General features: G+C 37.0%; 1 protein-coding gene across 1 annotated transcript in view; it reads right to left on the reverse strand.

Annotated features, from left to right (window-relative positions):
* The window catches only part of LOC136841384 (homeobox protein Nkx-2.4-like), an 80,720-nt gene that overhangs the window by 25,807 nt on the left and 27,050 nt on the right, over nt 1-27,863 (reverse strand). The window contains exons 2-3 of the mRNA XM_067108295.1: nt 2,122-2,267; nt 509-604 (exon numbers count right to left, since the gene is read on the reverse strand). Of these exons, the coding sequence (XP_066964396.1) occupies nt 509-604; nt 2,122-2,267 (242 nt within the window). The remainder of the gene's footprint in view (nt 1-508; nt 605-2,121; nt 2,268-27,863) is intronic.

The raw sequence follows: 27,863 nt of genomic DNA on the forward strand, positions 1-27,863 counted from the left end.
AATAATAATAATAATAATAATAATAATAATAATAATAATAATAATATGTGAATTATGTATTCACGACTTAACCCCATTCATCAGCCATCAAAATCATTCACAGCCACATTTCTATAACCTTTCGCTTTAAATAATAATTATAATTATAACAATAATAATAACATGTGAATTATGTAAACCATAACCTTTCTTCGCCACTTCAATTTAAAATCACCAATTCCCGACTTAACCCCATTCAGCCATCAAAGTCATCCACTAAACACATTTTCATAACCTTTCCCCTTTGGATGACCCAAACGTCAAAAACCACCAATTGCGTTCCCTCGCAGCCATAACGTATCGCCTCCAGAATATTTATATGTCCTTGTCGAAAATATCTCTCTCTCTCTCTCTCTCTCTCTCTCTCTCTCTCTCTCTCTCTCTCTCGCCTGACATTTTCCCAGGAATAAAAAACGCGAATCGGGCATCAAAGAGGGCTGTTTGACATTTCGGATGAAAGTCGACTTACCTGTTGAGGTGTTAGGTTGATGAGGGATGCCAAGTGTTCCCGCTCTGGCGCCGACAGGTATTTCTGCTGCTTGAACCTTCTCTCCAGTTCGTACACCTGGTGGGTGGGTGGGAGTTTGGGCATTACGAAGGTTACATTGCATCGGAGGAAGAAATTTCCACTTCTGTGGCTAAATATAAGTCCATTGTTTCACTTGCTACACAGTCAAAAGGTTAAATCAAACAAAGTACATCATTATGCGATGAGAAATTCAGTCTCAGGTATTAGACAATCTTCAGGGGTAATTATGTAAATTTAATTACTGTAGATTTAATTATGTAGATTATTGTATCAGATGATGAATTTCTAATTTTATGGCTAAATATAAGTCCATTGTTTCACTTGCTACACAGGCAAAAGATTAAATCAAACAAAGTACATCATTATGCGATGAGAAATTCAATGTCTCGGGTATTAGACAATCTTCAGGGGTAATTATGCAGATTATTGTATCAGATGATGAATTTCTAATTTTATGGCTAAATCTAAGTCAATAGTTTCACTTGCTACACAGGTAATGCACTAATTTCACTAAAGTTCATATTATTTGATGAGAAATTGAATGCTTCAGGCATTTCAAAACTTCGTGAGATTATGTAGGTTATTGCAACGGAGGAAGAAATTTCTACTTCTGTTGCTAAATCCTAATCAGTTATTTCACTTGCTATACATGGCAAAAAGATTAAATTCGACAAAGTAAATCATTATTTAGGAAAACTTAAATACTTCAAGGTATTTCACAAGATCAAGGGAAGAATTTCCATGCTACTTAAAACTATTAAAATGAAGGACTGTTTGAGATCATGTGGATGATTGCATCGGAGGGAAAAACTTCCACTTCTATGGCTAAATATAAGTCCATTGTTTCACTAGGTTTACATGCAAAATATTAAATTAAACAAAGTACATCATCAAGTGATGAAAAATTAACTGTCTCAGGCATTAGACAATATTCAGAGGTAATTATGTAGATTATTGTATTGGCAGACGAAGTTCTAATTTTATTACTAATCGTCAGTCAATTATTTCATTTGCTATACATGACAAAACGGTTATTTCAATAAAGCGCACATTATGCGATGAGAAATTATATACCTTCGGTTTATTTCAAGACTTCGTGAGATTATATAGGTTACTGCATCGGTGGAAGAAATTTCTAATCAGTCATATCTCAGGTAATTATGTAGATTATTGTATCGACTGATTTTAAGGTTTTCTGACTTTTAATTATTTTCTAGATCCTGCAGTTCAACCCAAAACCACTAATGCCTTTTGCAATATGAATGAGAATTTCTTTAAAGCAAAATTCATAACACCGACCCAATCAAAAAACAGCTGTTTTTATGATTCACTGACTTTTAATTATATTCTAGAACTTGCAATTATATCCAAAACCTCTAATGTCTTTTGTATCATGAATAAGCCCTATTTTAAGCAAAAAATGAATAACAAAACCTCTAATACAAAAATTAATAAAAAAAACTCTATGTCTTCTGCACCATAAATGAGAATTCTTTCCAAATCGACCCAATCAATCAAAAAAAAAAAAAAACACTATGACAAAATCCACCAACCTGAGCTTGCGTGAACAGGATCCTCCGTTTTCTTCGTTGCGAGAGGGGAAACTGCATCGCCTTGTTGTCGGCCATACTGCAAGTCGAGAGCGAGGTGACGTTTCCCATGTTCATGTTCATGTTGGACCCTCCCATGAGCCGAGAGACTGAAAAGAGATGGGAAGAGATTTTAATCAAACTGTAAGTCATTTATTAGTGGTAAGTCAAAGAAGTATTCAAGTATTTCTCTCGCAATATCCGCACACACCATTTCACGCCTTTTACGTTATCCGCAAACATCTTTTGTGATGTCCGCAAGCGTATTTCACGATAGCCATATGAGATGAGATATCAATGAATACCTTCGTCATATACATGTGATATAGGAAGTGAGTATTGTAGGATTTCTTCCGCGATATCCGTAAACATCTTTTGCGATATCCGTCAGCGTCTTTCGCGATATCCGTAATCGTTTTTCACAATGTCGGTAATCACCTTTTACGATATCCATAAACATCTTTCCCAATATCCGTAAACATCTTTTGTGAAGTCCATAAACATATTCCCCAATATCCACACACATCTTTTGTGATGTCCATAAACATCTCTCCCAGTATCCGTAAACAACTTTTGTGATGTCCATAAAATTCTTTCACGATATCCGTAAACATCTTTTGTGATATCCATAAACATCTTTCACGATATCTGTAAACAACTTTTGTGATATCCATAGACATCTTTCACGATATCCGTAAACATCTTTTGTGATATCCAAAGGCATCTTTCCCAATATCCACAAACATCTTTCACGATATCCGTAAACATCTTTCCCAGTATTTGTAAACATCTTTCCCAATATCCGCAAACATCTTTGTGATATCCGTAAACATCTTTCCTAATATCCGCAAACATCTTTCGCGATATCCGTAAACATCTTTCCCAATATCCATAAATATCTTTCGCGATATCCATAAACATCTTTCCCATGTCAGCAAACATCTTTCCCAATATCCACAAACATCTTACACGATATCCGCTAACATCTTTCTCAATGTCCGCAAACATCTTTCCCAATATCCACAAACATCTTTCCCAATATCCACAAACATCTCTCCATCCGTAAACATCTATCTGCAGTATCATCATCTGCAAAATACCTTCCATAACATCTGTAAACACTACCGCTCCACATTTAATATCAGAAAACGAGTAAAGAATATTTAACTCGAATATATATATATATATATATATATAGCATATATATATATATATATATATATATATATATATAATATCAACGATTGATAATGGAAGCACCTCTAAAACCATGTGATTCCCCCGCCCCCACTCGGCCCCCTGCCGGCCCCCGCCCCCGCCGCCGCCCTTGGGACGCAGAGAATTGTAAACAATACTTTTAAATTACCTCCTTCCAACAAGGGCTCGACGACCCCAGACAAGGGCTCGCCGACCCCTGCCAGTGGCTCGACGACCCTACATGCGTAACTAGCACACAAGAGTTGCACGTTTTCGCTTTACACTTCGTTTCCGCTCGCAATAAAAACTCGCCTGTAATAAAAAAAACCAAAAACAAAAACACCGAACGGGAGAAATGAGAGATCAAATTCTTTTTGTTATTTTTTATTTATTTATTTATTTAATTTTTTTTTTTTTTTTAATACCCTGACGCATCTGAATGAGAGCTGCAGGGAAACGAAATATTAACGGGGGCGAATAGGGGAAAAAATAAAAAAAATAAAAAAAAAAAACCGTGGGAAATAAGCTCCCGAGGGGAATTAAAAAAAAAAATGATCCGCGATAGAAAAATGAAAAAAAAAAAAAAGATTGTGAAATGATCCATGGAATGCCAGAAGCAGCGGCAGCAAATCTCATTTCCATTTCATTTTCCGAGATTCCCGAAGAGCCCAAAAGGCAATGGATCAATTCACTGTGAGAGAGCGGAGGAGAGGAGGAGGGAGGAGGAGGAGGAGGAGGAGGAGGAGGAGGAGGAGGAGGCAGGCAGGGGGTAGGAGGAGGGAGGAGGAGGAGGAGGAGGAGGAGGAGGAGGAGGTAGGAGGCAGGGGTAGGAGGAGGAATAGGGAGGAGGTAGAGGTAGGAGGAGGTAGGAGGCAGAGAGGAGGAGGAGGAGGCAGGAGGGTAGGAGGAGGAGGTAGGGGGACGAGGTGGGAGGGGAGGAGGAGGTAGGGGGTAGGAGGTAGAGCAGGAGGTAGGAGGTAGGGGGTAGGCAGAGGAGTAGGAAGCAGGAGGTAGTAGTAGGAGGAGGAGGAATAGGAGGTAGGAGGGCGAGGTGGGAGGTAGGAGGAGGAGGAATAGGAGGTAGGAGGACGAGGTAGGAAGTAGGAGGAGTAGGAGGCAGGAGGTAGGACCAGGCAGGAGGAGGAGGAGGAGGAGGCGGAGGAGGAGGAGGAGGAGGAGGGAACGAATCAGCGGACTATGAGCTTCTGATCCAGCCTAAATAAATAAAAAAAAATATTTGAAAAAAAAATTCCAGGCATTTTCCAGACTGCAATGAGGATCTAATTCCAAGCGGGCAACGGGCTGGAGCTCCCTGAGAGAGAGAGAGAGAGAGAGAGAGAGAGAGAGAGAGAGAGAGAGAGAGAGAGAGAGAGAGAGAGAGAGGCTGCATATTCAATCTCATTAGCAGCAAACAACAGGAGCTCCCTTGGAATCGGTTTAGACGCCGGAACAGTTTACCTCCAAGGGGATCTGCAGTTGCCTACAGTTCCCCTCCTCCCCAGGTGAGCTTTGGGGCGTGAGGCCGAACTGGTCTGGAACTGTTTCCCCTTCTAACAGAACTTTTAAGTGACAGAACAGTTCGTGAACTGTTTCCCCTTTCCAAAGAGCGAGCTTCGGCATGACCGAACTGTTCCTGAACTGTTTATGAACTGTTTCTCACGTCTCTCGGCACGTCACTATTGCAACATCCACCCATAACACTGAATTCCCCTGGGGTGAACTGTCCAGGTAAAACAATAACGTGCAATTGCAACGTAGGGGGAGAGAGAGAGAGAGAGAGAGAGAGAGAGGGAGAGAAAGAGAGAGAGAGAGCAATGAGCAAGTGAGTTTCATATTAAGAGAGGGGGCAGAAGGAGGAGAGAGAGAGAGAGAGAGAGAGAGAGAGAGAGAGAGAGAGAGAGAGAGAGAGAGAGAGAGAGAGAGAGCAATGAGCAAGTGAGTTTCATATTAAGACAGGGGGCAGAAGGGGAAGGGAAGAAGAGAGAGAGAGAGAGAGAGAGAGAGAGAGAGAGAGAGAGAGAGAGAGAGAGAGGTAGGACCAATGATAGGTGATTATTACTCACGAGGGCTCTCGTCTCATATTAAGACTTCAGCTACTCCATAATTGCTAAAACTGTTATTTTTCTCAGAAGTTATGGAGAGAGAGGGAGAGGAGAGAGAGAGGGGGTGAGATAGGAAGGGGTAGGGATAAGAAGTGGATGGATGGTTGTTGAGGAAGATATTGAAAGGAGAGAGAGAGAGAGAGAGAGAGAGAGAGAGAGAGAGAGAGAAGAGAAGAGAGAGAGAGAGAGAGAGAGAGAGAGGATGAAATAAAGGAAAATCATAATTGCATTTTTATTAAATTTTTGGCAATTGCCCATTTTTGGGGGGGGCAAGATCAGTTAAGCAATATGATTATAAAACCACCCCATGGAACTGCATTATAAAGGAAAATCTGAAACGTCAAATTTCTAATTTAAAGAAAAAATTATCTAAATTACACTTTCTTTTTTAAAACTAACAATATTCTACAATGCAAAATAAAAGGAATATCATTGTATTTTTATTAAATTTTTGGCAATTGGCCCCCCCACTTTTTTTTGGATGATCAGTTAATTAATATGATTTCAAAACAGGCCCATGGAACTGCATTACAAAGGAAAATTTGAAACGTCAAATTTCCAATTTATAGCAAAAATTATCTAAATTATACTTTCTTTTTTAAAACTAACAGTATTCTATGCTGCGATCGACCTAACCCAGAACGGGCATTAGAATAAATTGTGATTATTAAAATTTAACATAAGTATCTGGTAAAAAGTGACCATTAGATTCTTAATATATTCTATCTTAATATCTGAGGTTCGAATGAAACAAATTATCTTAAAAATAAAACAAGTAAAAAATGTGCCTAAGTTTCTTCAGCGCAATCGAGTTTTCTGTACAGCCGCTACAGCGTATAATCAAGGCCACAGAAAATATATCTATCTTTCGGTGGTCTCGGTATAATGCTGTATGAAACTTTAACCACGGCCCGGTAGTGGCTTGTCCTATATAGTTGCCAAAAGCACGATTATGGCTAACTTTAACCTTGAATAAAATTTTAAAAAACTACTGAGGCTAGAGGGCTGCAATTTGGTATGTTTGATGATTGGAGGTGGATGATCAACATACCAATTTGCAGCCTCTAGCCTCAGTAGAAGTTTTCAAGATCAGAGGGCGGACAGAAAAAGCCGGCACAACAGTTTTCTTTTACAGAAAACTAACAAGTAAAAATTTGTTGACATCTTCACGTTACAATACAATACATCATTCTTCTTGATACATCAGAGAATCAATTATGAAGTTACAGTTTTTGAAAGTGCTTCAAAATATTCTAGTCCATTAGATACACTCGTGGAAAAATTGTCAAACAAATGGAAGATATCAGCCAGGTAGGTTTGCGCCAAGAATTATGAAACGAGAATTGGTATGACGATCGAATTCGTTTTTTAGTTTTCTGAAAAGAAAACTATTGTGCCTGCTTTGTCTGTCCGTCCGCACGTTTTCCTGTCCACACTTTTTCTGTCCGCCCTCAGATCTTAAAAACTACTGAGGCTAGAGGGCTGCAAATTGCTATGCTGATCATCCACCCTCCAATCATCAAACATACCAAATTGCAGCCCTCTAGCCTCAGCATTTTTTTTATCTTATTTAAGCTTAAAGTTAGCCATAATCGTGGTTAAAGTTTCATGGACTGTGGCCCATACGGCATTATACCGAGACCACCGAAAGACAGATCTATTTACGGAGGCCTTGATTATACGCTGTAGCGGTTGTACGGAAAACTCGATTGCGCAGTTGTTGCATATTCGTTTTTATAAACGATCGAATCCTTCTTGCTGAAATTTTCCAAAACAATGAGAATCGAAGAGGAAAATAAAAGGATCGATGTTTTTCCAAACTTGGAACTACAGATCATACCTGGCAAAAATTAAATCCTTTTTGGGGCCGAGATTTCCAAAAATCAATATAAAGATAACCGGAGAGGGAAATATATTGAGACATATTTTACCAAGCTTGGTCAATCAATTCAGAGGTACTAATAGTCAAATGTCTTTTGAAATGAAACCGTTTTAGGTACTGGGAATTTTAAACAATTAATGATAATCTAAGAGGGAAAAAATTCTAAGAGAAAAAAAATCAAGACATATTTTACCAAACTTGGACTGTCAATTCAGAGGTATTAACAGTCAAATGTCTTTTGAAATGAAATCTCTTTTAGTGTATTGAGAATTTCTACAACAATTAATGATAATCTAATAGGAAAATAAATTAAGAAACCCTTTTTGGTGTCGAGATTTCACAAAACAATTAAAGATGACCGGAGAGGAAAATAAATCAAGAAATATTTGACCAAACTTGGTCAGTCAATTCAGAAGTTCTAATCGCCAAATGTCTTTTGAAATGAAATCTCTTTTATATACTGAGAATTTCTAAAACAATTAATGATAATCTGAGAGGAAAAAAATTATAAATATTTTACCAAACTTGGTCAATCAGTTCAGAGGCAATAAAAGACAAATGTCTTTTGAAATGAAATCCCTTTTATATATTGAGATTTTCTAAACAACTAATGATAATCTAAGAAGCGAGTAAACTAAAAAATCTTTTTCATGTATTGAGAATTTCTAAGCCAATTAATGATAATCTACAAGAGGAAAAGCAATTTATAAATATTTTACCAAACTTGGTCAATCAATTCAGAGGTACTAATAGTCAAATCTTTTTGAAATGAAATCATTTTTATGTATTGAGAATTTCTAAACAACTAATGATAATCTAAGCGGAAAATAAATTAAGAAATCCTTTTGGTGCTGAAATTTCCCGAAACAATTCAAGATGACAGAAGAAAATATATTAAGAAATATTTTACCAAACTTAGTCACTCAGTTCAAGAAGTATTTATAGTCAAACGTCTTTTGAAATGAAATACTTTCAATGTACTGAGAATTTCTAAACAACTAATGATAATCTAAGTGGAAAACCAATTCGGAAACATTCCTCCAAACTTGGACAATCAGTTCGAGAAGTATTTATAGCCAAATGTCTTTTCAATAACACACTACACCTGATGTAAATGTAAATCTTATTTTATATTTAAACAACCAGTCGTACATATTTGCTCATTATCCGCTGTTTACACTTTGTGAGAGAGTTCTGTTTGCCCTCAAGATAATCAACTTCAAGCTGACACCTCGGCGATGTCATTATTCATAAAAGGCAGGAGGATTTTTATCGGGTTTAAATGGATTATGGAGAGAAATTATCTTGTCACAAAAGAAGAAAGGACGCCATTTTGTCTTGTATGTTTTCTAGAACGCAAAAAACATTGAAATTGAACGTATGTTACAATACCCTGACATAAAAAAAGCCAGTATATCTATATCTTTTCTAGAACGCGAAAAACTCATAAAATTGAACGCGCACAATCACAAAACCCTCTATTAAAGGAGAAAGGGAAGCCAGTGTATCTATATCTTTTCTAGAACGCGAAAAACTCATAAAATTGAACGCACACAGTCACAAAACCCTCTATTAAAGGAAGCCAGTATATCCGTATTTTTCTAGAACACGAAAAAACTCATGAAATTGAACCCGTAAATTCACAATACCCTCTAATAAGAAAGCTCCCCCCAAAAAAACTGAACGCAAAAAAAAAAAAAAAAAAAAATTTGAACGCATAAGGTCACAATACTCTCTATTAAAGGAAGGAACCCAGTATGTCTATATCTTTTCTAGAACGTGAAAAAACTCATGAAATTGAACTCCTAAATTCACAATACCCTCTACTAAAAGAAGCCAGTATGTCATCGTTTTTTCTACAACGCAAAAAGATAAACAATGAAACTAAACGCAAATCACAATACCCTCTGATAATGGAACCCGGGAAGCCATTTTGTCGCTATCTTTCTAGAACGCAAAAAAAAAAAAAATATAACTTTGAACACATAAAGTCACAAAACCCTCTAATAAATGAACGCAGGAAGCTATTTTGTCCATATCTCTTCTAAAACGTGGAAAAAACTCATGAAATTGAACGCACAAAATCACAATACCCTATAATAAAGGAAGCCAATTTGTCTTGATCTTTTCTAGAACGCAAAAAAAAATTCATAAAACTGAACGCATAGTCACAAAACCCTCTAATAAATGAACCCAAAAAGCTATTTTGTCCATATCTTTTCCAGAACGCGGAAAAATCATGAAATTGAACGCACTAAGTCACAATACCCTATAATAAATAAACCCAGAAAGCTATTTTTTCCATATCTCTTCTAGAACGCGGAAAAAACTCGGGAAATTGAACGCATAAAGTCACAATACTCTCCAATAAAGGAAGAAAGGAAGTTATTTTGCCTATATCTCTTCTAGAACGCGGAAAAAAAACTCATGAAATTGAACGCAAAATGTCACAATACTTTCCAATAAAGTAAGTATACCTCAGTTTTTACCAGACCACTGGAGCTGAAAATTTATCTAGAACACGAAAAACCACATGAAATTGAACGCTTAGAGTCAAAATACCTCTAAAAAATGAACCCGGGAAGCCATTTTGGCCGCATCTTTTTTAAAACGCAAAAAACGCAAACAAACAATGGCGAAACTGAACGCACAAAATCACAAACCGCGTCAGAAGACGAAAACGCGATATTGGTCGAACTTCTGGTGTGAGTTTCACCAAAGGTAAGCGTCTCAAAATTACCCCCTCCTCTCCTTCAACTCTATCGATCGCTAAAGGACGAAGGATGAGGATGATGAGGTGGTGGTGGTGGTGGTGGCGGTATTTGCAATTGCAATACAATATGTGTCCATGGAGACGAGAGAGAGAGAGAGAGAGAGAGAGAGAGAGAGAGAGAGAGAGAGAGAGAGAGAGAGAGAGACCGGTTTAACCTTCGACCGGCTAAGCAGCCGCTGTTTCGCTGACTTAGCTAGCGTGGTGATTATGACGATGGTTTCGCAAAGAAGCTGAGAAACAGTCACTCAGATGTGAGTGCATTCGTATGCACTTAGAATGCACGAAAGTGTGCATTTGTGCATGTGTTTCTCAGCCACGAATCTGCATATTTAACATAAGTTATGCATACGTGTTAGTCGGTACGAATGCAGTTTTTGTCGAATACCGTTATTTTTTTTTTTTTTACTCAGATGTGAATGCATTCGTATGCGCTTGAATGCACGACAGCGTGCATTTATGCATATGTTTTCCAGCCACGAATTTGCATACACAACGTACAGATATACAAGAGTTTTTGCCAGTATATATTCAATTTTAACCACATATTGTATTGTCACTCAGATGTGAATGCATTCGTAGGCACTCGAATGCACGAGAGCCTGTGCATTTATGCATACTTTTTTTCCAGCCACGAATCTGCATATTGAATGTACAGATATGCATACGTGTTGGTTGATGCGAATGCAGTTTTTGCCAAATACTGAATTTTTTGTCATTTAGATATGAATGCATTCGTATGCACTCGAATGCACCAGAGCGTGCTTTTATGCATACGTTTTTAAACCACGAATCTGCATATGTAACATAAGTTATGCATACGTATTAGCTGGTATGAATGCATTTTTTGTCAAATACAATTTTTTTTTGTCACTCAGATATGCATATTCGTAAGTATTTGAATGCACTAGACGATGCATTTAATCATACTTTTCCAGCCACGAATTTGCATATACAATGTACAGTTATGCACACGTGTTAGTTCGCAAGAATGCAATTTTATTCAATCAAATATGAATGTATGTATACTTATTTAAATGCACGAAAGCGTGCATTCATGCATATGTTTTCCAGCCACGAATTTCTGCACGAACGCATGCAACATAGATATGCATATGAGTTCATTCGTGCATATGCAGTTTCAGTTACATACTATATTTTTTGTTACAGGCCCAACGTACTTTTAGTAATAAAATATATTGAAGAAAAATCTATGGACTTTTATCATTTCAATACATTTAATGCAACCTAAATATAAATATGTATTTAATAGATAACTGTCCTTTAATTTCAATATAATTTCAACCCATTAATTTCAATATAATTTCAAGAAAATTTTAACAAAATTTCAGTCCAATAATTTCAATGTAATTTCAGTATAATTCTAATCCATTAATTTCAGTATAATTTCAACCCATTAATTTCAATATAATTTCAATAGAATTTCAACCCATTAATTTCAATATAATTTCAATCCAATAATTTCAATATAATTTCAATCTATAAATTCCAATATAATTTCAATCCATTAATTTCAATATAATTTCAATAAAGTTTCAATCCATTAGTTTCAATAAAATTTCAATCCATTAATTTCAATTTAATTTCAATCCATTAATTTCAATATAATTTCAATGAAATTTCGATCCATAAATTTCAATAAAATTTCGATAAATTAATTTCAATAAAATTTCAATACAATTTCACTCCATTAATTTTAATATAATTTCAATAAAATTTCAATCCTTTACTTACAATATAATTTCAATAAAACTTCAACCCATCACTTTCAATAAAATCTCAATAAAATTCCAATCCATTAATTTCAGTAAAAGTTCGATACAAATTCAATCCATTAATTTCAAAATTTCAATAAAATTTCAATGAATTAATTTCAATAAAATTCCAATCCATTAATTTCAATGAAAGTTCAATACAATTTCTATCCACTAATTTCAAAATTTCAATAAAATTTCAATCCCTACATCTAAGTTATTTATTAAAATATCCACATTTCTCTGGATTTTAATAAATAACCCTTTATTATTACCTACAATACATTTATTATAGTACTTATGTGGTTAAATTACAGCATACAAATATTCTTGTTATCATCAGATCATAAAACCCCCAAACTGAGAAGGAATCCATGGAATGAAATATATATTTTGAGAATGACTTGAAAATATAATATAATAATATAATGTATAATATATAATAAATTTATATATATATATATATATATATATATATATATATATATATATATATATATATATATATATATATATATATATATATATATATATATATATATTTATATATATATATATATATATATATATATATATATATATATATATATATATATATATATATATATATATATATTTATATATATATATATATATAATGCTTTTAGGCAAAGTTTTCTCATGCATGAAATTTTCATTCAGTTCTACGGCTCACTGACAATTATCATTGTCTATTCAATTTCTCTTATTTTTTTATGAGAAACTGAATAGAAAGCTGATAAATAATCAGTCAGCCAAAAAAAAAATTTAATGAAAAAAAATGTATGTATATACATGTATATATATAATGTATACATATATACCCATATATAACTTGATTTAAATAATGAATACATTATACTTGCAAGCATGTGAGTCGAAAAGGTGAGCTGTAAATAAAAAAAAGGAAACAGGGTGAAGGTATCAGGTTAAACACACAAAAACAATAATTATTCTCAAGCTAATCTCATCTTATTTTAGCATGTGTATAGGGTATTACAACTGACAAGTTAAAGAATAAGTTAAAGTATAAGTTAAACTAATCTCAACTTATTTTAGCACGTGTATAGGGTATTACAACTGACAAGTTAAGAATAAGTTAAAGTATAAGTTAAACTAATCTCAACTTATTTTAGCATGTGTATAGGGAATTATAACTGACAAGTTAAAGTATAACTTAAACTATAAGTTAATGTATAGTCAATTACCTACCTAAATTCTTTCACAACCTATTAATAAATGATTGTTAGAATGGTACAAACTAAACTATCTTTTACAGTGCTGGGATAAAACCATATTATTATTAATAAATGATTGTTATTTAATTATTTTATTAAAGTTATACATGTGTGTGTTATTATTATTATTATTGTTATTCAGAAGATGAACCCTGTTCATGTGGAAATCCGCTTTTCTCAAGCAAACAAAATACAAAGCATTTGACTGTCTCCTTAAAATCTGCTTTTATCATGCAAACAACTTACTAACGAAGCATTTGTCTATGTCCTTGAAAGATCCGCCTTTCTCAAGCAAACGATTTACAAACAAAGCATTTGACTATGTCCTTAAAATCTGCTTTTCTCAAGCAAACAAAGCATTTGACTATGTCCTTAAAATCTGCTTTTCTCAAGCAAACAATTTATAGAGCATTTGACTATGTCCTTGAAATCCGACTTTCTCAAGCAAACGATTTACAAACAGAGCAGTTGACTATGTCCTTAAAATCTGCTTTTCTCAAGCAAACAATCTGCAAACAAAGCATTTGACTATGTCCTTGAAAGATCCGCCTTTCTCAAGCAAACGATTTACAAACAAAGCAGTTGACTACGTCCTTAAAATCTGCTTTTCTCAAGCAAACAATTTGCAAACAAAGCATTTGACTATGTCCATCAAAAAACAAAGCTGCCTTTCTCGAGGAAACAAAAAACCCACGTAAATAACTTTCACTTCCTCGACGATTCCATCACCCTGACTTTCGTCAAAATGCGACGAAGTCCAATTCGCCTTTAATAAGTCCTAAGCCCCCCTAGACGGCCCCTATAAGTCCACACCCTCTCCCCTCTCCCAGCCCCCAGCCAGCAAGATCGCCCCCTGGTCTCTTTCCCCCTCGGTTTGAACAAGGGCTTAAACGGGGCTGATCTCCGCGGGGAGCTAATAGGCTCACTGACCGGCTTTTAGCTGCTCTTAATTAATGGTTGGTGAATAATTACCAGCTGAGTCTTATACAGGGAGGAGGAGGCAGAGATCTGCTAGGGAGGAGCTAGGGAAATTTTAGGGAATTTTAGGGGGAACTTATGGGGAGATCGAGGACCACTCGGGGTCATTTTTCAGGGGAAGTTCTTGGCTGGGTCTTAACGGTTCTGTTTAGTCGAGGAGATGGGAAAAATGAAATAAATAGGGGGTTATTGACGATTATACACGGACCAAGCGTGAAGAATGGGAGAGTATAATACTACGTTTTATTATTTCTGAGGAAGTAGAGAAGGCTTAATTAATTAATTAAGAGAGCCATGGGGGTTCTGGTTCTATTTAAGCCTTCGTGTGTATTTTTCTAATTCGCGTACAGAAATATACAGGTTAATGACAGCGGTTAACCCATTTTCATCATTTCTGAAAAGAAGGATTAGTTTAAGGTCATAGGGTTCTATTTTGTTTGGGCCCCCCCGTTTTCTTTTAATTTATTTCTACCCAAAAATTATTATTGTTATTATTATTATTATTATTATTATTATTATTAATTATATATTATTATTATTATTATTATTATTATTCAGTAGATGAAACCCATTCATATGGAACAAGCCCATCGAAGGGCCACTGACTTGAAATTCAAGCTTCCAAAGAATATGACGGTGTTCATTAGGAAGAAGTAAGAGGAAGTAAAGGGGAATACAGAAAGAGGAGGTCCCACTTATTAGAAAAGAAAAGAATAAATTAATAAATTAATAAACAGATAAAAATGTATTAAAATCCAAGGAGAATATTATTAGGGTATTAATGCGTCTCATCTTCTCTTGAACTTCCAAAGTTCCAATTTCACGACATTCTCAGGGAGGCTGTTCCACAGTCGACAAGCTAACGATTTATCTCGCTGTGTCAAACGTCAGTTCACACCTTCAGATTCAGGCCGAACGCAGAGAAATATTCAGTGCACATTTGTAAACAATATCAGATCTCTATCGATAAGGTAATCAAACGAAATCTGATTGAAAATTTTTACAATCCCTCCCTCACTCAAACTCATTTTTCCCTGCAGCCCCCTCTGACTCTCTCTCTCTCTCTCTCTCTCTCTCTCTCTCTCTCTCTCTCTCTCTCTCTCCCCTCTACAGGGATCTTTTGCCCCCACTAATCCTATCAAACAGTAATATCGCATTTCAAAGCGCGTCGAATTGCAATTGATTAAAAGCGAGTTTTGGCATCAGCCTCGCGTAAACACGGATTGCATTGCAGACGAAGTTCCCCCCACTTGCAGATGGTGTTCGACGCTCTAAGATGGTGTAGAGCCAAGGTGGTGTGTATAGCCGAGAGCTTTCTTGTTTACTTCTTTTAAAATCGCTAGGTAGGAAGGTTACCCTCGTTTCGGTATCAACACCGTCGGGCTCAAAAGAGGACGGTGTTCCTGGAATCTGAGTTGGTATAAGGTGTCGTGAACATGTCATATACATGTCGTGAACATGTCATATACATGTCGTGAACATGTCATATACAAGTCGTTAACATGTCATATGCATGTCGTAAACACGTCGGTAACTTGCTGCATACATATCGTAGACAGGTTGTATACAAGTCAACGATCTTAAGCCACAAGAATCTTGCTATGTAGGAAAGATTCTGTTACAATGTTTCTGGAAGATGTGTTGGTATAACATGTCATATACATATCGTAAACATGTCGATAATTTATCGCACACATATCACAGATGGTTGCATAAAATTCAACGACTTCAGCTGCTTCTTTAAAACCGCTACGGAGAAAAGATTCGTCCATTGTGGTATTAAGACTGTCGGGTTCATCCACTACAGTAAAAATATGTCCTGAACATGTTGTACACAACTCGGCAACTTGTCGCATACATATCACAAACATGTTGCATACAAGTCAACAACTTATTGGCAGTTTTAGCACTGGACAAAGGCCAGTTATCCTCTCCGTTTAAATGTGTAAATGATGTTTTACTGTAGTGTGTTTGAATATACCCTTCCTGGGTTGTATTTGTAAATTCAAACAAGTAAAAAATACGCCGAAGTTTTTCGGCGCAATCGAGTTTTCTGTAAAGCGTATGCTGTATGAAACTCTCAGCCACGGCCAGTGAAATTCTCAGCAGTGGCCCATGAAAATTTCAGCCACAGCCCGGTGGTGGCCTGTGTTGCTGGAACTTACAGCGTTGCAAGAAGGACGATCGTGGCTAACTTTAAACTTGAATAAAATAAAAACTACTGAGGCTAGGTGGCTGCAATCTGGTATATCTGATGGCTGGAGGGTGGATGATCAACATACCAATTTGCAGCCCTCTAGCCTCATTAGTTTTTAAGATCTGAGGGCGGACAGAAAAGTGTGGACAGAGAGACAAACACCCATCTCAATAGTTTTCGTTTACAGAAAACTAAAAATCGGTGCGGTGCAACTTTGAATATCTTAGTAAACGAAGGTGCATTTAATGCTGAATAAAAGATACTATGAGTCACTGCAGCTGCATAAGAAGAATGCAGATATGCAAATTAGTCATTTCACTGTCACGGAACAATGCACATGTCAGTAAAAAAAAAAAAAAAAAAATGACAAGTCACGTCAGCTTACAGACATTGCCGCAAATCTCTTCAAGACCATTTCTTTCAAATTCTTTCATCACATAATACATTTACCGATGCGTGGAACTTCATTTTAGGAATACCTTTATAGCCGAAGGTATTTCACCAAACAGCAAAGCTGTCAGCTCTGGAAAATGGACGTGAGTACTTTTAGTTAAAGTCGTTAATCTGGCAAATAATTACTTGTGATTGAAAGTTATTGATCACTTGACACAATGTTCGATTTGGCGATTTGTCATGTGCGCGCGTGACTGAGTTCCATTATATGCATGTGACACTATACACACATGACACTATACACATGCGACAATGTCAGCATCCCAAAATCGTCTCGAGTATAATGCACTATCACTTGTCGACCACGTTCCTGGAATAAGGCATTACAAGGCAAGAAACTTGACGGGTTGGCAATTAAAAAAATATATAAGGTATTCAAATATTTTACTCACATTCTTATTTATTCATTCCTTTGTTAATTTACCTTTTTTCTAATAACTGATCTCCTCTTTCCGTATTTCCCATTACCTTCTGTTACTTCTTTCGAACCAAAATATTCTCTGGGAGATTGAATTTCAAGTCAGTGGACTCTTTGGTGGGATTGTTCCATATGAATAGGATTCATCTTCTGAATAATAATAATAATAATAATAATAATAATAATAATAATAATAATAATAATAATAATAATCTTTGGAAGCTTGAATTGCACGTCAATGACCCCTTTGGTGGGCTTATTCCACAGGAATAGGATTCATCTTCTAAACAATGATAATAATAATTGAAACGTTAAAAGAAGTAAGTGAATTGAAGACGTTTTCACTACATACGATCAACATGTATGACAGGAAAGTAAAAAGACGGATTTGTAGTAACTATGTCCTAGAGGCATTAAGCAATTCTAGAGTGAGGACGAAGAACGCAAGAGGATTATGATGAACATGGAAAACTATGAAAGGTTTCGACCAATTCTTGTGTTTCTCGCTCGACAGATATAAACAAGAATCGTTGAGCGAACTCTCCTTTATGTGAGTGAAGATTGTTGAGCCAACTCTCCTCTATGTGAGTGAAGTTTGTTGAGCCAACTCTCCTTTATGCGAGTGAAGTGTGGATGCTTAATGCAGATGATACAGGAATTAAAATAATGACAATTTGGTGGTAATTTTTTTTTTATTTTGTTTAGCGAATCGGTTGAAATGTGAGAAATGTAGCGATGAGGCAAAATCGTAAAATATGAAGTATAGTTGAAAACACGGATGACAGGTGGTTGGGACTTGTAGAGAGAATAGCTCAACAATTCCTTCGTAACATTTCAACTTTTTCCTCCCATAAAATCTCTTCCCTTTCAGTAACTATTATACAGAAGTCCTATAAAACCGGATTAGGACAACGCACTAAAGACATTAAAACACCCACAAATTACACCCACATTATAAAAGAATCCACGACATTTCAGAGAGAGAAAAAGCGCGTGCGAAAATGGAAGGAATGACATTAAACGGCCGCCGCTTTTGGCGAAATTCGTACACACACCCACCACCCCACCACGCAAGCCAATCACCATTCACTTTCAATCATATATCCCGCGCCCGGGGGCGGGCGGGGGGCGGAAATCAGTGACCGGTTTGACTTTATTAGACGAAATGACTACCATAACACGCCCAATCAATATCAATACACGCACACGCACACACGCACACAAACATTCTATACGCGCGCGTTTGTATGGGTACGGCGCCTGGGGTCTAACTATTTACTAATAGACGTAAATGAACGTTCCTAGATCACTCTAAGTACCTGGTATGCGTCTCATTACGTCTGAACGTTATTAATATACGCGAATAGGCGTTCATAGATCACCCTAATTGCCGGGCGTCTACTTACGTCTATACGTCTATTAGTAAACGTAAATGAACGTTCCCTGATCCGCCTACAATTGTGAAGTAGAGAGAGATAATATCAAATTTAGACCAAAAGCCAAGCACTGGGACCTAAGAGGTCATTAAGCGCAGAGAGGTTAATTAAGAGTAGAAACGCTTGTAAGGTGTAACGGGAGGAAAACCTCTCAGTTTGTGGAAGAGTGAATATGGAAGAGAGGTCCAGTAAAAGGAACGGAAAGGGGTTGCAGCTAGGGGGGCCTAAGGGACGCATTTTCACCTTCCCACCGGAGCCAATTAACCTGGCTTCCGCCCATCAAGAGCAACCCAGCAGCAACCCTTTTAAGCAGACCTCGTTCCCCGTTGCGACAGTGCTTGTCGGATCTAATCTCTCCTCTCGGTTTATTCCCTGACCCCTCTTTCCTCTTCCCCTCTTCTCTCCTCTCCTCTTCTCTTCCCCTTTTCCTCTTTCAACATCCCTAAACATCCTCCGGATGTAAATTGACCCGCTCGTTGGCGGTACTTTGCCAAATCTCAGTAACTCTCGGCGTTCCAGTATTATGAAGATATTCGGTTGCGACACTCGATCTGATTTTGATTGGAGGAAATTACAGCCTTCGTAATTTTCTGTGAGATGTTAATGGTCTACTGAATACAGAATTTGGACCAAAAGGCCAACCGCTGGGACTTATGAGGCAGTAAGAAGGTTTGAAAGGTGTACCAGGAGGAAAGCCTCTTGTTGTCGCACTATGAATCAATTGTTAGGAGAAGGCTGAGGAAATTAGGTGGAAGAAAGAGAATATGAACGGAGGTACAGTAAAAGGAATGAAATGGGTTACAGCTAGGGGGCTAAAGGGACGCTGCAAAGAACCCTGAGCACTGCCTACAGTGCACCGCATGAGATGCACTGACGGCAATATACTTCCCCTACGGAGATGAGTTGTTAATGATGTTTGTGAAAATTTTGTTTTTAGGAAACATTTTTTTTACATTAACTATTTTCATATACTTTTCATTCAAATGTTATTTTAAATGTTACTAACATCGGCCCACATCAAATTTCAAGTAAGCTACTTCAATACACTAATGAAACACGACCTTCAAATTTATTTTTAGCGACAAAATCTCGAACTATTAAACCACCAACAAATGAAAGATTTAACTTTCGAAATAAAGCGACGATGGAAAAATTTAAAACTAACTTTCCAAAATTTAGAAAACGGAATCTCCAAGATTTGACATTAACTAAACTCAAAAAAAGCAATCCTTATCTATTTTTGAATTCTGGTACATTCCGCTTGACATCACTCGCAGTTTGAACCAAATCGAGAGAGTAATAAGTTTAAAAAGACATCTTTTTAAAGATTATCAGTATCTTCTCTTGATAGTATGTAAATAAGTACTCAATTTCCGCTTCTTTCTGTATTTCCTCTGAATAATAATAATAATAATAATAATAATAATAATAATAATAATAATAATAATAATAATAATATTCTTTGGAAGCTTCTTGAATTTTAAGTCAGTGGCCCCTTTGGTGGGCTTGTTCCATATGAATAGGGTGCATCTTCTGTATAATAATAATAATAATAATAATAATAATAATAATAGGGTGCATCTTCTGAATAATAATAATAATAATAATAATAATAATAATAATAATAATAATAATAATCCCCAAGTCTTCTTGAGAGAGAGAGAGAGAGAGAGATGGTTTTTCGAGGACGTGTATAGAACACCGAGGAGTAAATATCGACAAGAGGAGGAGGAGGAGGAGGAGGAGGAGGAGGAGGAGGAGGAGGAGGAGGAGGAGGAGGAGGCGAAGTCAACATTGACACTGACTGACTTCATACATATTAACGACCTTTATGTTAATGGTTTGTGTTATTGTCCCGTCTCTCTCTCTCTCTCTCTCTCTCTCTCTCTCTCTCTCTCTCTCTCTCTCTCTCTCTCTCCTCTCGGATAATGGTTTGTGTTATTGTCCGTCTCTCTCCCTCTCTGTTTGATTATTCTTAGTTTTTCCTCTAGTTTAAATTATATTTTTATCATCGATTATTTTCTTTATTTATCCTTTATGGGTTGTGATCAAGTGAACGTGAATATGAGACAATGTCTTAAAATCTCTCTCTCCTCTCTCTCTCTCTCTCTATATATATATATATATATATATATATATATATATATATATATATATATATATATATATATATATATATATATATATATATATATATATATATATATATATATATATATATAATATATATACAAACAAAGAATATATTCTTATATATCATTACACAAACCAAATCAAAACGCTCTGGTTATTATACCATCTCTCGAAAAAGGAACCAAGGACATCATTATCAGCAAAACCCCTTCTTCTTCTTCTCCTTCTTCGTCGCCTTCGTCAGTCATCTTAAGAAGTCGAAATACGAATGGGAGGACCGAATATTTAAAAAAAAAAAAAATTCAAAAAAATTTTTTTTTTTTTCAAAAATCAAAAAAAAAATATTTTACAAAAAAATTTTTAAAAACTTTAAATAATACTTTTTCAAAAATATTAAAAAATATTAAATATTTTTTTTCAAGCAGCAGTGCTTTTGAAAGAAAGCTTCAAGTTGATTCACAGTAAAAGGTGATTAAAGCCACTCTGTCGTATATAATTTCCTCACCCAGGCCATTGCTTGCCTTCAGTCGAAAGAGCTACCCCCCCTCCTCCTCCCCTCCCCATCTCCTCCTTCCCAAAAACACCTCCCCCTTCCCAAAAACCCCTCCCTCCCCCTCCCCAAAAACCAGCCCAGGTCTCTGACACCAGAAGAGAGAAAGAGAAAGGCTCTAAAATAGACCCCCACCAAATGCCCTCCCCCCCCTAAAACCACCCCCTCCCCCTTCCCAAACACCCATCTCCCCTCCCCAATCCCAAGCACCCCTCTCACCTCCCCCATCCCCCAAAAAAATAGAAGAAAAAAAATTCCTGTCATTTTAATGAGGCAATAAAGTTGACAATTTACAAGCCAGCAAATGAGCGAGGAGGAGGAGGTGGAGGAGGAGGAGGAGGCACAAGCCGTGAAGGGACTGCGTCACCCTGAAGAAGAAGAAGAAGAAGAAGAAGAAGAAGAAGAAGGGCACTTGGAGCCACGGGGTCGTGCGTCACCTGAAGGAGGGCACTTGGAGGAGGGATCTTGTGTGTGGGGGGAAAAGCAGTTGCAGCAGCCAGCAGGTAGGGTCTGACAGAGAGATGAAGAAGCCCAAGGTGGCAAGGATTAGTCAAGAGATTCCTACTCCTGGAGGATGATCTATCTGAAGGAGATGAATTAGGATGAAAAGGAGGATGGAGGAGGAGCTCTATCTGGAGGAGGAGCAATAGGAGGATGAGGAGGAAGACCAGGAGAAGGAGGAAGCCCAAGGTGGCAAGTATTAGTCAGAGATTCCTACTCCTGCAGGAAGACCTATCTGAAGGAGATGAATTAGGATGAAAAGGAGGAAGGAGGAGGAGCTCTATCTGGAGAAGGAGGAACAGGAGGATGAGGAGGAAGACCAGGAGAGAGGCCCAGGTGGCAAGGATTAGTCAGGATTAGTCCTGGGTTCCTGAAGGAGATGTTAGGATGAAGAGGAAGATGAAGAGGAGCTCTATCCTGAAGGAGATGAACAGGAGGGATGAGGAGGAACCAGGAGAAGGGAGGAAGAAGGAGGAGGTTCTATTTCCTGCTGCAGGAGAGACCTACCTGAAGGAGAATTAGGATGAAAAGGAGGAGGAGGAGGAGGAGGAGGAGTAGAGGAACAGGGAGGAGGAGGAGGAGGGGGAGGTAGGCCAGTAGGAGGAGGAGGGCAAGGCTCGGGCAAGCAGCTCCTGACGTTAGCGGTGACGGCGGAGGAGGAGGGGTGGTGGCGCCATTATCTGCGCCTAATTACCCATAATCCCCCCACACCAAACAAGTGCCATATGAGGTCTGCAGCGTAAACTCCACAAGCCAGGCCCTCTCCCCTCTCTCTCTCTCTCTCTCTCTCTCTCTCTCTCTCTCTCTCTCTCTCTCTCTCTCCCCCATTAGCAGCCACCGAGGGAATGATTAAGCAATGCCTCGATAACTCTTCTTCCTCCATCATTTCCAAGTCGCTGCGGCCTCGAGGAGGGAGATACTACTTCCTCTGTTGGCGTGGTACCTCAAGTGAGAAAAAGAGGCTAGGGAGAGAGAGAGAGAGAGAGAGAGAGAGAGAGAGAGAGAGAGAGAGAGAGAGAGAGAGAGAGTTTCCTAAACCCCTCCCTCCTACCTTTAAGGTTCTTTCTCTGGGGTTACTTCCATACCCTTACCACACCACACACATATACTCCTCTTCTCCTCCTCCTCCTCCTCCTCCACCCTTTCCTCCTTCTCTCACCCCCTCCCTCTTCTTCCTTCTTCTTCTTCTTCTTCTTCTTCTTCTTCTTCCCTTCTCCCTTCACACTCACCCCCGCCCCTCTCCCCATTCTGGTAATTCAGCCGGGAGTAAAAGTCGAAAATTGCATTTTACTGGCTGGCCAAATCTTTATACAAATGAGATGCTGAAATGCTCCGAGCTGATAAATAGGCTTTTTGAGAGACTTTTGGGGAAGGGGGAAGGGGAGAGAGGGAAGGGGAGAGTGGGGGCAGGGTTTAAAAACTTAAAAAAAAAAATATTCGAAAGCGAGGCTTAAAAAGACTTTTAATTAAGTTCGCGTTTCATTGTAACCTGACGTTGAAAGACAGAATAAAAAAAAAAAAAAAAAAACTCTCCCTCAAAGTTTTAAGGTGAATTCCGTGTCATTTGATCAGCCACTAAGAGTCTCAAAATTCTTCCCCGACTTTCATTCTTTGCTTTTTTACTTTCCCCTCTTTTACCTCTCTTATTTTAAACCTTTCTTCTTCTTCTCCTTCATATTCTTTCTCCTTTAAAACATTCCTCCGGCAATGAGTGATTTGGGTTTCTCATTTCGGCGACTGAGCAGAGCGAGACCTTTTATGACTCGTCTCCTCTCATGCTTTTGGGAGAAATGAGATGATTCGGTTTTATTGACAGGCGAAATTAGCGAGCGCGTATTCTTTCTCTCTCTCTTTCTCTCTCTCTCTCTCTCTCACTTGACTGGGGTTGTAAAATGTCTTCTCTCACTGACCCTAGGTTGCTGTATTTTTTTTTTGTATTTTTTTGGGGGGGGGGGCGGCGCGCTACAAAGACCTTGATTTACACGACGGAGGAAAGGGAGGTACAGAATCTGTAATCATGTATGTATGTATTGTATGTATTTATTTCTACTCGTGATGATTTTGGAACGAAAGACATACCAAGATGTATGTATGTATGTATGTATGTATAATGTATGTATATTTGATTTACACAAAGAAGGAAAGAGATACATAATCTGTAATTATGTATGTATATATGTACTGTACGTATTTATTTCTACTCATGATGATTTGGGAACGAAAAACATACCAAAATTTATGTATGTACAGGTATACATGTATGTATAATGTATGTATATTTGGTTTACACAAAGAAGGAGAGAGAGAAGATACAGAATCTGTAATTATGTATGTATGTATTGTATGTTTTTATTTCTACTCATAATGATTTTGGTACGAAAAACATACCAAAATGTATATATGTAGGCTATATGTATGTATGTATAATGTATGTATATTTGATTCACACAAAGAAGGAACGGGAGGTACAGAATCTGTAATCATGTATGTATGAATGTATGTACACATTTCTACGCATGATGATTTCGGTACGAGAGACATACCAAAATGTATGTATATATGTATGTATAATGTATGTATATTTGATTTACACAAAGAAGGAACGGGAGATACAGAATCTGTAATCATGTATGTATGAATGTATGTATTCAAATCTACACAAGATTTTGGCACGACAGACATACCAAAATGTATGTACTATGTATGTATAATGTATGTATATATGTATGTATGTATGTATTAATAGCTACACAAGATGATTTTGTTATGAGACATATAAAAATGTATGTAGGTATTATGTATGTATGTATGTATGTATGCAATCATATCTACACAAGAGGATTCTGTTATGAAAGAAACAAGTATTCATTTCATCTTACACATGATTTTTATGTTATGAAACATACATTAAATGTATTAAAGAGCAAAAATGAAAGGAAAATTAGAACTTAGACCTTTTCCCAAAGGAAAGTTTTGACTCAATTTCAGTGTCGAGGTTCTCTTTGGGTAAGAAAAATCCCTCGGCCAAGAAAGAATACAATAGAAGAATCTCTTTCATTCTCTTTACTGTACCTCCGTTCATATTCTCTTCCTTCCATGTGACTCTCCACCCTCTCTAACAATTGTTTCAAAGAGCAACTGCAGAAGGTTTTCCTCCTGTTACGCCTTTAAGACCTTCTTACTGTCAGTTTCCCTTTCAGCGCTGAATGACCTCATAGGTCCCAACGCTTGGCCTTTGGCCAAAATTCTGTATATTCCTAGCAAAGAAACGACCCCAAAAAATGTATACACTTGGAGAAGGAAAGGTCAAGGTCATTGATATTATACCCAAACAATTTTTGATTTTGCACAACTGATTGGGTTAAGTATATATATCAAATACAAAGTGGACCTTTCAATCGTAATTAATATATACATTATACAAATCCATGATATACATATGTGTCATTAATATGATTAATAAGGATTATATAATACCAAGTGGACCATGTGATAGTAACATATGTGGTTAATAGGACTGATTAATCAAATAAAATCTCATGAAGTACATTTTACCACATTTAAACTAGCTAATAAAACGTTCCACCTTTGATTGGGCTATCTTGACCAAGAACAATCTTCAAATCTTGAACAAATACGTGGTCCAAATGACAGATAGATGAAGATCTATGAATAATATCTTACCACATTTAAACAAGATGATAAACAGTTCCACTTTGGCCGAGCTAAAGTTCCATGAAATATATTTCACCAGATTTAAACAAGGTGATAAACTGTCCCTCCTTGACTGATCTATCTTGACCAAGAAGAATCTTTTTCTTTTTCATTCAAAGCTCCAAGAAAAAAAAAACCGGAATTCCTATCAACAGACTGCAATATCAATACTGCCTTTCCATTTCGGCTCAGCAAAATACAGCTGCAACAGCTGCTGTACTAGCTGCTGCTGTTGTGCCCTTTCCCGAAAAACACACTCCCTATGCACTTCAAGGGTTTTTTGCCGGAGTCTTTGAATGAGCGGAGTTATAGACCGTCACATGTCAGCATGCTCCACCCGCCATTTTAAGCCAGAGAAATTTTGGGTTATTTTTTTTTTTTTTTTTAGACGTGGTGGAACTGACGTAGCGCTGACGAAAACTAAATTGTGTTTTGTCTTTTGATTTGCAAAGGAAAGTGTTTTAATACCTCTGTCGTATGCCAGACAGTGTCTTTTTTTTCAGTTTTTTGTCTGTTACGTTTCGAGGAAGGTTACGATGGCTTTTTTTTCTATGTGGTGGAACTGACGTGCCTTGTATTTTGTCTTTTCATTTTGAAAGGAAAATTGACGTAATTTTAATAACATCCGTCGTATCGCAGACAGTGCCACTTTTTCCGTTTTTGTCTGTTACGTAAAAGCAAGACTTGTTCTGTTACGATTCAGGGAAGGCAGATTACTCTGACACCCTTTCCAAAATCAACTGGTGGTTCCTATCACAGAAGGCTATAGTCGTATCTACTGAGTTTTCCGGATTTATCTAAAACCACTCAGTTCTTTACTGACTGAATTCACCTGCTTGACCCCATAACTAATTTCTATCTCAGTGACCCAGAAAATTCTTTAAGCACCTCAGAAGGGATAAACATTGGTCTGATTAGACCCTTCTCGTGAATTATCGGATCTCTCTCTCTCTCTCTCTCTCTCTCTCTCTGGGATAACGTCTCTCCTTTACATGAATTGTCCGATTTCCCTCTCTCTCTCTCTCTCTCTCTCTCTCTCTCTCTCTCTCTCTCTCTCTCTCTCTCTGGAATAACGTCTCTCTTTTCATGAATTATCCAATTCTCTCTCTCTCTCTCTCTCTCTCTCTTTGTGATAACGTCTCTCCTTTTCATGAATTATCCGATTTCGCCCTTCTCTCTCTCTCTCTCTCTCTCTCTCTCTCTCTCTCTCTCTCTCTCTCTCTCTCTCTCTCTCTCTCTGGGATAACGTCTCTCCTTTTCATAAGTAACCTTCAAACACCTTTTGTGCGACGGTAAATGATCATTTCCTTTGACATCTCATCAAGCAGGCATTCATAATAAAATTCAAATTGAAGAGAAAACATGAGTGTGGTATCTACGGTTCGATATACAAAAAAAATTTTCGACAAATAGAAAATTTACATAAATTCAGATAAAAATTCAATTTTATTCTCTTGCTTCTCTCTTGCAACCCCTTGCAAAGATCCAAAATTGCTTCTGAGCTTTGAGAATAAACAAAATTACAAGTCCCACTGAACGTCTTATATGAAGATTTAGATATTTTCATTAACATCTACTTTATTTTATTACGAGATTAGTAGACCCTTACATCAGACTACAAGACAGATAGTCTCAGCTAATTCCCATCTGAGCTTTGAGAATAATCAAAATGAAAAGTCCCACTAAATGTATTATACACAGCTTTAGACATTTACATTAATATCTACTTTATTTTGTCAACAGACAATTACATCCCTATATCAATATCTGCTTTATTTTATAACTAGATAATTACAACCTTACATTATTATTATTATTATTATTATTATTATTATTATTATTATTATTATTATTATTATTATTATTATTATTATTCAGTAGATGAAACCTATTCATATGGAACAAGCCCACCACAGGGGCCACTGACTTGAAATTCAAGCTTCCAAAGAAAATTAAAGTGTTCATTAGGAAGAATTAAGAGGAAATAAAGTGAAACACAAAAAGAAGAGATCCCACTTATCAAAAAAGAAAAAAAATAAATTAATAAACAGATAAATAGTTAAAAAAGTTATTAAAATGCAAGAAAAATAGCATTAGGGTCGCAATGCATTGCATCTTCGCTTGAACTTCTGAAGTTCCAATTGCACGACTTCCTCATCAGGGAGCCTGTTCCACAGTCCAAAGGTGTCAGGAGGAACAAAGGACCCTCTGGAACTATGGAGAAATTCGACGGCGTGGCAAAATCACTCGCTTCATATTGGTGCTCCTCGGCAGATAAAAGGGGGTCAGGTATCAACTAATAACGCGAAAGACCTCCGCTGAAATGCAACTCACGAAAAAGTGA

The sequence above is a fragment of the Macrobrachium rosenbergii genome, chromosome 9 (assembly GCF_040412425.1).
Source record: "Macrobrachium rosenbergii isolate ZJJX-2024 chromosome 9, ASM4041242v1, whole genome shotgun sequence".
Taxonomy (NCBI): domain Eukaryota; kingdom Metazoa; phylum Arthropoda; class Malacostraca; order Decapoda; family Palaemonidae; genus Macrobrachium; species Macrobrachium rosenbergii.